At 36.7% G+C, this 12,827-nt stretch overlaps 1 protein-coding gene across 4 annotated transcripts in view; it reads right to left on the reverse strand.

The window, feature by feature from the left end:
* The window catches only part of LOC138713948 (potassium channel subfamily K member 1-like), a 164,030-nt gene that overhangs the window by 38,785 nt on the left and 112,418 nt on the right, over positions 1 to 12,827 (reverse strand). The window contains exon 1 of one of the 4 annotated variants that reach the window (XM_069846518.1): positions 6,680 to 7,522. The exons of the other annotated variants lie outside the window; for them this stretch is intronic. Coding sequence (XP_069702619.1) covers positions 6,680 to 6,911 — 232 coding nt within the window. The 5' untranslated portion in view covers positions 6,912 to 7,522. Of the gene's footprint in view, positions 1 to 6,679; positions 7,523 to 12,827 lie in introns of those variants that run through there. 4 annotated transcript variants of the gene reach the window in all.

Here is a 12,827-nt window from a genome sequence, read left to right on the forward strand (position 1 = left end):
GGATTGACTGCTACGAAGATCACTCCAAAAGTAAGTGACCGTGGCTGATGACGCAGCATTTTGGAAAATGGGACTTATCCGAAAAACCATAAGGCATAAATCGAAAATTTTTATATCAAATTAAAGGGGAGAAAATTATCTATTAAAATAGTTATATTTTGAAAGTTCTAATTTTTCATCATTTTTTGCGTTTTGTGGGTGTACATAATTATTACCTTAAGCAACGTTGCCTAGTTGTAATGTTAAGATCAGCTGCTGTCAGTGGTGGTAATTTAAATACGGTATCACATGCGTCCAGACTAAATACTGCAGCCACGAAGAAGATGAAACGTATGGACTAAGTCGTGTGAAAGGCATTGTAATGGTCAATAATATATAAATAAGCAAATTGGAACAATAAGCAGCGCACAACTCATGTGCTATACAATATGGCAGCAGTGCTAGAGTTCGATTACAGAACGAAGAAACTAATAGCGAAATAAAACCAAGAGTGTGAAGAAATACGAAAATACTTTAAAGAAGACGAACCAAACTTCATTACAGAACGAAGAAATCGATATCAAATAAATTCAGACATGCGTGAATAAAGAAAAGGGACACTAACAAAGGGAGAGTCTCGGTTCGAACAGGATTTCATTATTCAAACTTTGTATACAAGAGCAATGTTCCAATGACGTCATTCAACTGTCTAAGACTGCAGTTATCTCCTACGGCAGTGGGAAAGTTAAAGTCTTTTGTTGCAGCGACACATTTGTTGGAAGAGACATTTCTTTCATTTTTATTTAAAAAAAGAGAAATATCATTTTGATGTTTATGCGCTTTTTATAGATGAAAGTTCTTTTAACACACACAAAACATTGCCACTTTTCGGGATAATGTGTTTGAACTTTCGTCTTTGAAGTGAGGACCGGCGTACCTACCTCAGAGGAGTACTTGCACTCCTCCGAGTAATACAACTGAATATTAAAATATTCCACTTTTATAAACGCTTAAGAAATCTGATGTACTAGTTAAGAACTGCGTGAACTTTAGTGATTATTACCTATTGTAGGCCTAAACAAAAATATTATTTTTTGTTAATTCAAATTAAAATTTCTTTAGCAATAAAATTGTGTCTCACACTTAAGTACATCATATTAATAGCAAGTGCATGTAAATTGCGTGAAGTAGAAGCAGAATAAAAAGTTAAAAAATTGTGCTTTTGTATGGAAACTAAAAATGTACCACGAAATGGATAACGTGATCAAAAAAACAAAAATTAAATCATGATATCGGCCCTATTTGTGACTTAAAATAATTTTAAAATACTTAAAACAATGGAGACAAATAATGAATTTTAAAAATATTTTCAGTGCTTCTGATATCATGGTTTAAATCCTTTGTTCCTTATGGTCAAATATACCCAATTTACATAATGGAAGATGATTCATTTCAGAGGCAATACGAATATGCCATACGATATAGGTACCCTGTAAGGTCGTCCCTCCCCAAGAAATGATGCCCCAGTTTCTCCAATATGTTAAAAAGCCTTACAACACTTTGTCACCTTACTTTCGTCTGCAGAAGAAATGCTTTGTGTTGACAACCCATTTCCCCACAAAACTGTAAACAGGCTGGGCTGAAGTGACCGATATCTGACAAAATTTATAAGTCGCTTTGTATCATCGAGTACATTTTTTTCAGAATTGCCGGCCATTTTACTACAGTTTATATTTTACACGCATTGTTGTGAGGCTGCAGCATACTGCATCGGACATTCTGTCTCGGACAGAACGGTTTTGTTTCAGACCATTTGATGTGAAGGTGATTACACGGATTTTTGTGAGGCTGCAGCATACTGCATCGGACATTCTGTCTCGGACAGAACGGTTTTGTTTCAGACCATTTGATGTGAAGGTGATTACACGGATTGTTATGAGGCTGCAGCATACCGCATCGGACATTCTGTCTCGGACAGGACGGTTTTGTTTCGGACCGTTCGAAGTGAAGGTGATTACACGCATTGTTATGAGGCTGCACCATACTGCATCGGACATTCTTGGACAGGACGGTTTTGTTTCGGACCGTTCGATGTGAAGGTGATTACACGCATTGTTATGAGGCTGCACCATACTGCATCGGACATTCTGTCTTGGACAGGACGGTTTTGTTTCGGACCGTTCGATGTGAAGGTGATTACACGCTTTGTTATGAGGCTGTACCATACTGCATCGGACATTCTGTCTCGGACAGGACGGTTTTGTTTCGGACCGTTCGATGTGAAGGTGATTACACGCATTGTTATGAGGCTGCACCATACTGCATCGGACATTCTGTCTCGGACAGGACGGTTTTGTTTCGGACCGTTCGATGTGAAGGTGATTACACGGATTGTTATGAGGCTGCACCATACTGCATCGGACATTCTGTCTCGGACAGGACGGTTTTGTTTCGGACCGTTCGAAGTGAAGGTGATTACACGCATTGTTATGAGGCTGCACCATACTGCATCGGACATTCTGTCTCGGACAGGACGGTTTTGTTTCGGACCGTTCGAAGTGAAGGTGATTACACGCATTGTTATGAGGCTGCACCATACTGCATCGGACATTCTGTCTCGGACAGGACGGTTTTGTTTCGGACCGTTCGATGTGAAGGTGATTACACGCATTGTTATGAGGCTGCACCATACTGCATCGGACATTCTGTCTCGGACAGGACGGTTTTGTTTCGGACCGTTCGATGTGAAGGTGATTACACGGATTGTTATGAGGCTGCACCATACTGCATCGGACATTCTGTCTCGGACAGGACGGTTTTGTTTCGGACCGTTCGATGTGAAGGTGATTACACGGATTGTTATGAGGCTGCACCATACTGCATCGGACATTCTGTCTCGGACAGGACGGTTTTGTTTCAGACCATTTGATGTGAAGGTGATTACACGCATTGTTATGAGGCTGCACCATACTGCATCGGACATTCTGTCTCGGACAGAACGGTTTTGTTTCAGACCATTTGATGTGAAGGTGATTACACGGATTGTTATGAGGCTGCAGCATACTGCATCGGACATTCTGTCTCGGACAGAACGGTTTTGTTTCGGACCGTTCGATGTGAAGGTGATTACACGCATTGTTATGAGGCTGCACCATACTGCATCGGACATTCGTCCCGGAACATTAGACCGATGCAGTATGGTTCTGGTGTAATGACATAACTTCCGTTCATGAATGAATTTGCACCAGAATAAAACTCGACGAATTGTGTTTCTAACGCGCAGATGATTTGGAGAAACAATAAATATGACAATAGTATCGGTACAGCGGGCAGAGGTCACCATGGAGTTGACATTGGCTTCATCAAATGTTTACTAAGTTAATAAAGATAATTTAGCGAGTGTAAGTGGCCGGTGCGATGCATTTGTGACGTGACACTAAGAAATATCACCACCACCATCATTATTGTACTATAATTTATTACACGAATGCAACTGTAAAAAATGGAATAAAAGTACTATGTAGTGGCTGTATAGGCTATAAAAATTAAAGTTGTAAACAAAATACTTCTTGTATTTCTAATAGGTAAAGGTTTAAGGCAAGGATGTAGCCTATCTCCTATATTACGTAACATGCATGTTGAAGTTGGAAAAAAAATGTCAAGGAATGGGTGTACCGTTAAACGATACGATTATTACATTCTCTCCATTTTGCAGACGACCAAGTAATTATTTCCCAAGAATAGGACGGAATTGAACATATGGCACGTAGATTAAAAGAATATTGCAATGGGGCCTAGAAGTTAATATAGACAAAGCAAAGTATTTATATATGAATGAAGAACAGACCAAGGATCTTCTAAAATAGATTTGAAAATTACATAAAACAGATTTCTAAATTTAAATATTTTGGATTGAAAATTGACAGATTCTGCACGTAACAGAGAAACAGAAAAACGAAATTACTCCAGAAGTGCTTTGTATTATATAATCTGGAGTAAAGATATAGATCTAACTAAAAATAGAAAACTTCAAATATTTTTACAATAAGAAAAGGAATTTTGACTTGTGCTTCAGAAGTTTGGCAAAACCCAATTTGCTAAATATTCTTGAAAAGAAAATTTAAACAATAGAAATTGACTCCCATATTTATTCTGTGTTTAATTTCCTCCCGAGTATCATTTATATTTGTTACTGTTGCGCCAAGCTATAAGATCTAATAAGATCCTTAGGAATATCTGAGCGTGAGAAAATTAGAAATGAAACAATAAGATAGAAAATTGATCTAGTGTATATAAAAAGCATCATAGAAGAAACAGAAACCAAACAGCTGAAATATTCAGAACATGACCAATGAAAGATTGCCTAAATCACCGGAGAGAGGTGGGGGGGGGGGGAGAAGACCAAAAAGAAGTTGGCTTGAGGGAATCCTGGACGCTATCCGAGAAGGATACAGTGGAACAGATAGGAATGGGCTATGGACATCGGACGACGATAGCTGTCATAAACGTGTTATAATATATATTATTATATCATCATTCACCAAAAACGAATTTAGGCCATAAGTTGCCTTGTTTCGTTCTCAGACAGACAAAGTCTAAGAGTCGTTTTTGTGGCCGTCATATCCCACCTCCCTCAAATCCATTTTAATATTATCTTCCCATCTACGTCTCGGCCTCCCTAAACGTCTTTTTCCCTCCGGCCTCCCAACTAACAGTCTACATGCATTTCTGGATTCGCCCATACGTGCTACGTGCCCTGCCCACCTCAAACGTCTGGATTTAATGTTCCTAATTATGTCAGGTGAAGAATACAATGCGTGCAGTTCTGTGTTGTGTAACTTTCTCCATTCTCCTGTAACTTCATCCCTCTTAGCCCCAAATATTTTCCTAAGCACCTTATTCTCAAACACCCTTAACCTATGTTCCTCTCTCAAAGTGACAGTCCAAGTTTCACAACCATGAAGAACAACCGGTAATATAACTGTTTTATAAATTCTAACTTTCAGATTTTTTGACAGCAGACTGGATGACAAAAGCTTCTCAACCGAATAATAACAGGCATTTCCCATATTTATTTTGTGTTTAATTTCCTCCCGAATATCATTTATATTTGTTACTGTTGCGCCAAGCTATTTTAACTTCTCCACCTCTTCAAAAGATAAATTTCCAATTTTTATATTTCCATTTCGTACAATATTCTGGTCACGAGACAATCATATACTTTGTCTTTTCGGTATTTACTTCCCAACCTATCTCTTTACTTGCTACCAGTAAAATTTCCGTGTTTTCCCTAATCGTTTGTGGATTTTCTCCTAACATATTCACGTCATCTGTATAGACAAGCAGCTGATGTAACCCGTTCAATTCCAAGCCCTCTCTTTTATCCTGGACTTTCGTAACGGCATACTCTAGAACAAAGTTAAAAAGTAAAGGTGATAGTGCATCTCCTTGCTTTAGCCCGCAGTGAATTGGAAACGCATCTGACAGAAACTGACCTATACGAACTCTGCTGTACGTTTCACTGAGACACATTTTAATTAACTGAACTAGTTTCTTGGGAATACCAAATTGAATAAGAATATCATATAAAATTTCTCTCTTAACCAAGTCATATGCCTTTTTGAAATCTATGAATAACTGTGTAACTATAGGAGGTAAATAAAGTAACTTTCCAAGTTGAGATGCTGTCATTTGTCCTTCATACCACTATCAATTGAAAACGAAGCATTCCGGACATCACTTTATTAAGAAAAAAATGTTTAATTCCTTGCCCTCTATCACATCAGGAAATTAGGAATGTGGTTATTTTGTTACACCCTATATATATTAAAAAGTGTTGGCGACAAAGGACATCCTTGTCTTACTCCTTGGTTTACCTATTATATATAAATTATACAGAGTGATTTATATAGAACTGACATTTCTTTCTTTATTTCAAAACGAATGATGCTAGCCACAATTTGTTATACCTCAAATGTAGAGTATATTTGGGAGATTACTAACCTCTGTAGCAAATGTTGAAAATTCTTTATTTATTCGGCTGGAAATTCACTTAATGACCAGTTTCTAACGCCAAATTAAACAGGAGTTTTGATTCCCTGTCATGAGATGCGCAGATGTTTATTTTTTATTCTGTATATTAGTCATATTTTTTTAGAGATCCAGTTGTTTCCAATTTGTTTACCAGTCCCAGTATTGTGTTTCTTTGGGGGGGGGGGGGATTATGAACACCAAATTCTCTCTGGTATGCCCTTTGAGTAGCTGTAATTGAATTCGTAATCCAGTATTGCTTCACAAGGAAGAGTCGTTGATTTAATGTGTACTGCATTTTCAGTGACTAAAACAAAATGTCGAAAACAACTGCCAACAATAAGAAATAAAGAATAAACATCTGCGCATCTCGTGACAGGGAATCAAAACTCCTGCTTAATTTGACGTTAAAAACTGGTCATTAAGATAATTTCCAGCCGAATAAATGAAGAATTTACAACATTTGCTATAGAGGTTAGTAATCTCCCAAAGATACTCTACATTTGAGGTATAACAAATTGTGGCTAGCATCATTCCTTTTGAAATAAAGAAAGAAAGAAATGTGTCAGTTCTATATAAATCACTCTGTATATTCATGCAATTTAATGTAGAAGGAACGCAGTTCCAGGACTTCTGGACAATCCCTGGTTTTCCCGGTTTTGCGACGTACCTGAGACGCAGGGGTGTGCCTCCAGAAAGTTGCGGCGTGTGACGGCGAGCTCCGCCTTGACGGCGCGCTCCTCGGGCGCCTCGAGGGCGGCGAACACGACCCCGCCGGTGACGAGGTACACTGCGTAGAATACCACGTAGAGCGCCAGCAGCAGGGAGCTGCGCCGCACCCCCAGCACCTGGCGGACGTGGGCGCGCTGCTGCTGGAAGTCGCCGGCCGGGTACATAGTCATGGCGCTAGCGACGCCCAGGGGGTTCTGCACAGGCTGCCTTATCTGCGGGGCTTTTGATACGTCGGCCACCTTATCTTCAGTGTTTGAAGTGTGATTTGATTGCCGAAGGGTCTTTATTTCACGATAAAGAGTGGATATAGCAAAACCGCAGATCGCTATACACAAACACCTTTCAGTGTCCAGCACTTATTTTCTTGTCTTCATTTTCATGAATTCGCAAACTGATGTCGATGGAAGTTGTTCATCAAATATTCACTCGCAACAGTCTTCACGTCTTCTCTTCTTCTCTCTGCTCGTGATCCCACCCTCGTTGTGCTTCCAGACGTCTTTCAGGTAAAAAACTCGTAAAAACATAAATGTGAGTTATCGTTGCAGTACTTCACAGACGTACACTGCCCGAAGTGCCGGCGCTCGTTATGAACGACAGGCTCGCTGCGTCCCTTATGTCATCTGCAAGGTAATTAACTTGAGCCGGGATTTGAATGTGGAATGATGCTGATGACGTCCACGAGCACACGCCGCTCAGCCTGTGTCAGCTGGATGCGTCCTCACCGCGCCGCATCTTGCAAGGTGAGATATGAGCCGAGCAGCCGCTACCACACAACTGCTGGGCTCACCAGATCCGCTCACTCGTTATCAAGCTACGCGCTATGTACAGATAACAATCCCACGTGACAGCGTGATGGTCGATCAGAAAATGAAGTTTACGAACTTTTAGTAGCTCAGGGTTCGGCGGGAGAGGGGGTTGTGAACTAAGGATACAATAACGAAGAACTGAGTTCAACATTAAACCTTAAGATCCTCCATCTTCATGAACCGGTCCTTTGTCCTGTCTGTTTCATCTTCAAAATAATAATAATAATAATAATAATAATAATAATAATACTCACTTACTTACTGGCTTTTAAGGAACTCGGAGGTTCATTGCCGCCCTCACATAAGCCCTCCAATGGTCCCTATCCTGAGCAAGATTAATCCATTCTCTATCATCATATCCCACCTCCCTCAAATCCATTTTAATATTATCCTCCCATCTACGTCTCGGCCTCCTTAAAGGTCTTTTTCCCTCCGGCCTCCCAACTAACACTCTATATGCATTTCTGGATTCGCCCATGCGTGCTACATGCCCTGCCCATCTCAAACGTCTGGATTTAATGTTCCTAATTATGTCAGGTGAATAATAATACTGTATTATATATATTATATGTAATATTTAATAATAATAATAATAAATAATAATAATAATAATAATAATAATAATAATAATAATAATAATATAAAAAATTGGAATTACAAATGCAAATATATGTTACTAGTAGCACGTAATGGCAACGCGCCGTCAGAAATGCATTCAATTGCAAACCATCGCACTTTTTGTATTTCCTGCATCCAGATTTTAATAGTAGATAAATGCAAAATTTGTGAAAACCTAATTTTTATACAATCAACTTTTAATGGACTGATCATTATGAAATAGGCCTGATCTTTAAGGGAGAAAATCTTTCAATATGAGCTATTCCATCTCAAATCGACCGAAATATAAATTTTTAAATAAAATAAACTTTTTCTGTCCGTAGACAACTATGATACAATGCTTTCTGCAAAGTTTGAGGCATCAGAACTTCATAGTGTTTAAATTAATAATATTTAAATTAATCGTATTTTCATAAAATTTGCAACTTTAAACTGTTGTGGCTCCGAAACCCTTTCACCCAAATGATCAAAATCATCGTTTATTTTGATCCTGAAACGTTAAAGTTTATATTGACATGTAAACAGTTTTTCTTACTTTTTATGGAAATGGAGAAATTTAGATTTTTCTTAATTAAGGCGCCTTTGCCCACGAAAAAATATTTTTAAAAATATATGGTTAGATTCCGCATTGAAAGTACAAATAAACACATATTTTTTACTGGTGCACCGTTGATAAGAAAGTATTGAAATATCAAATAAAGAAAATAAATAGTACGCGCGTGAACTAACCAGCTGACTGTGAGGCGGGAGCTAGCCGAGGCAAGCAAGGCCAGGAGACAAACACGTAATGTTTCGTCTAGTAGCGCATAGCTGGGCTAGCTGTATCACAGGTTTTCATAAACACAGGAGTAAAATGACGCCCAGCGGTCGCTTATCTTCATCTCTCGGCCAGTGCGTGCGGTACTGCGCCGTTCAAGTCCAGGCGTGTGAAAATAATTTATTTAATACCCTCGAAACTTATTGCCGTGACACTAAGCAAACAATGCTGAATCCCTCTTAATAATGCAAGGTTTTTTCTCAATATTTTTTTACATTTTTACAAATGGGCAAAAAGCCTAAAAGTAAGTAAAATCAGATTATCTGTCTCTCTGTATACAATAAAAATAAGGATTACTTCTTAACATAATCTACCAAATGTCAGCTTCAAAATGAGCTCTCGTTCAATGTTCTGCAGTAAATGGTTCCAGAGTTCTGAGCGCTGAAAGAGGCTTGTTTTTCTAAAACACGCTAAATTTGTCGCTCAACAATACGAAAACCGTTTGACTTTCGATAGTATATTTTTGCAAATGCACTCTCCTCAGCACCTTGTATAAACGGGGAAAAAATTAGAGTATAAAAAATGCGAGGTTTTTTACTGATCGATTTCATATGGAACAGTCCATATGTATGTATCGATATGTAGTACATAAGCCATAAGGCAATGTTTAAATATAGGTGAGCTTTGGACACTAACAATTTATTACTTGAAGAAAGAGAAGCAGAATAAAATTAATTAAATTTATCAAAGCGAGTGACTTCAGGAGTCTCAACTGTTTAACAATTACTTTTTAAATGATGTATTGCAGCCTTACTTTCAAAAAAATTAAGTAGTTCTCATCATTTTCCCAAATTTTACAGCTTGTATTTTTTCCTGTGAATTTCATTAGTAAAACTGAACTAAGCTTTAAATATTGAACATTTTGACACACACATTATATGCAGGAAGGCTTACTGGCCAGGCTGCAGGCAGAATTACTCGTCGGACTGGACAATCGTTGCACGTTTGGCCAATGTAAGCTGGACCCATCACTGCCCGGTCCTCACAAAGCTAGACTGCTGTTCTGTCTTTGGAGGATAATATGACAGGATGTGGTGATCAGTTTAAATGCTTTGCTGGCACACGACTCCGTCAATTAGGTTACAGAGGAGGCAAGTCTGGCAAGTCACACTCATGGCGAATACCTCTGTCTGGGCATGTCAATGGGTCAGCCTCTTCAGTCTAGCGGTTTGCGACGCTGGCTGGCTTCTAACCGGAAAGTTTCGGGTTCGATTCCCGACTCTGCAAAGGGATTTTTTTCTTGGCTAGGGATTGTTTCTTGGTATGTATGGCCTGGATGTTTGTGTTTCTCTTATGTTTAAGTTAGATTTACACAGATACCAGTGGCTTGTGCAGCAAATGCTGCAAACTAAGTTCATTAGACGTTCAAATAAACATTTTTCAGATTTATTATCAATGAAGAATACCAGACATTTTGAAAGTTATTTGCTTCCATAATAATGAAAGATACTCTCTCTCGAGCCAATACTGAAGAGAACCACGCATATAAATATCTACACCACACCGCCATTAAATATATGAAAAAGACCCAACCCCACTTGATTAATAACTATAAAAATATTTGATTTTTAATAATAGTATTACCTTACGTAAGTTTTATAGCTTTCAGTAACGTATACTATATATATACTATATAGCCGCCACTCAGTAAAATGTAGAAATCAAAATCTAATTTAAGTTATTCTCTACATCAACTTATATAACCCCAAAACGTTTCACTTTCATATCATCAATATAGCATTAATATGTATAATTAAAGAAAAATAGTCACATCATGGCATTAACTACAATAATATTTCATTTCTAACGGTAATAATGTCATCAAACCACCTCAAGATTTGTAGTTTTTAATATCCAATACACAGCTGTACCCAGAAAATTACACACCACAGAATCGAACCTGTAAATTATTTTTAGTAAGTAAAGTTTTTAATAACCAATTTAATTTGAGCTCTAAATATGTCAGCATTCTTGCAGATCATGGCCTTCGTGTAATATTGTTTACTGTAGTGTGTGTTTTGTTTTATTCTGAAATGCAATTAGCTAGTTATCAAAACTGACGACAGATGGATTTTTGAAAATAGGAAAATTATGTTAAAAAAATTGACATTTCACTGAAAACTACTATTTTTCTGAAAAACTTTGACTTCCAAGCTTCAAAATAAGGGATCATTTATTAAAATCCGTTCAGCCGTTTTCCCATAATTTCCATTACCAGTTCAAATTATCTATACTAATAATAAATCTGTAGCCGAAATTTTTCTGGTAATTTTCGATTTTCCAAAAATAATTGGTCCTAACATATATAATTAACCATCCTGAAACCGAAAATCGCTTTTTTGAAATTTTTGTTTGTATGTCTGTCTGTCTGTATGTTTGTTACCTTTTCACGCGATAATGGATGAACGGATTTCGATGAAAATTGGAATATAAATTATGTTCGTTGTAACTTAGATTTTAGGCTATATGGCATTCAAAATACATTATTTAAAAGGGGGGTTATAAGGGGGCCTGAATTAAATAATTCGAAATATCTCGCTTATTATAGATTTTTGTGAAAAATGTTACATAACAAAAGTTTCTTTAAAAATAATTTACGATAAGTTTTATTCCTTGAAAAATTTTCATAGGACTGATATTTAATGAGACAAATGAGTTTTAAAATTAAAATAACTGCCATCTAAGGTCGTATAATGAAATAAAAAACAAATGACTTCGTCTATAAGGCGCCTTGGACAGCAACAATCGAAAGCTATGAAAGATAGCCTACAGAGAATGTTTCTGTGTTTGTATGAAGTAATATCGGAAGCTAAATTAACCGATTTGTATAATTAATTATTATTTCACCATTGGAAAGTGTAGTTTCTCTAGATGGACATAATGCTATAATGTTATTACAGTAACTTCTGATATAATGTAATGTAATGTAATATAATATAATATAATATAATATAATATAATAAAATATAATATAATATAATATATGTAATGTAATATTATGTAATATAATTTAAGTTATTTGAAGGATTCAGAACCATAGTAGGCCAAACGCCATTTACTGAATACGTAGAAAACAAGGGTTAAAATTAAGTTATTACCATAATTCAATGGAAACCTATAACAAGTAAAATAAAATATACACATTAAATCTAAATGATGTCAATCTTCATTAAACTATGGTTGCATGTAATAAAAATTAAGAAACATGTTAAAGGAATTGTCATTGCACCAAATGAGTGTCTCTGGACCAAAATGATCGCATTTTAATTATTTGGATGCAATTTAAATTTAATAACATATTAAACGATTTATCCTTCTATCAAACACGAATGTTCCCTGGATCAAATGTCCTATTTTAATTATGTAATTACTTTATATTTATTTCTAACGGTTGCAGCGGAGCGCACGGGTATGGCTAGTATATATATATATATATATATATATATATATATATATATATATATATATATATATATTTATCAAGAATTAAAACAGAAAATCAATATCCCGAATTTAAAAGAAAACTTACAAATTAAACCAAACCCTTTAACTCTATTAAATATAGAATATAATCTAAATTTAACAGAAGAAATACTGAAATCAGAAGTAAACACTGAAATACTGAAACAATTGTCTTTAGAGATAATTAATATTAGGTACCCTCCACAAAACTGGCTTCATTTATACACCGACGGATCCTTGATCTCCAGAGAACAAGGTGCCGGTGCAGGTGTTACGTGCTGTCTCTTCTCACTTTATAGATCTCTTGGGTATGGAACAACAAGTTTTGATGGTGAAATCATTGCAATAAGTGAAAGTCTCAGGAATCTTCTATGCCACATCAA

This window comes from Periplaneta americana, chromosome 14, assembly GCF_040183065.1.
Source record: "Periplaneta americana isolate PAMFEO1 chromosome 14, P.americana_PAMFEO1_priV1, whole genome shotgun sequence".
In the NCBI taxonomy this organism is placed as follows: Eukaryota; Metazoa; Arthropoda; class Insecta; order Blattodea; family Blattidae; genus Periplaneta; species Periplaneta americana.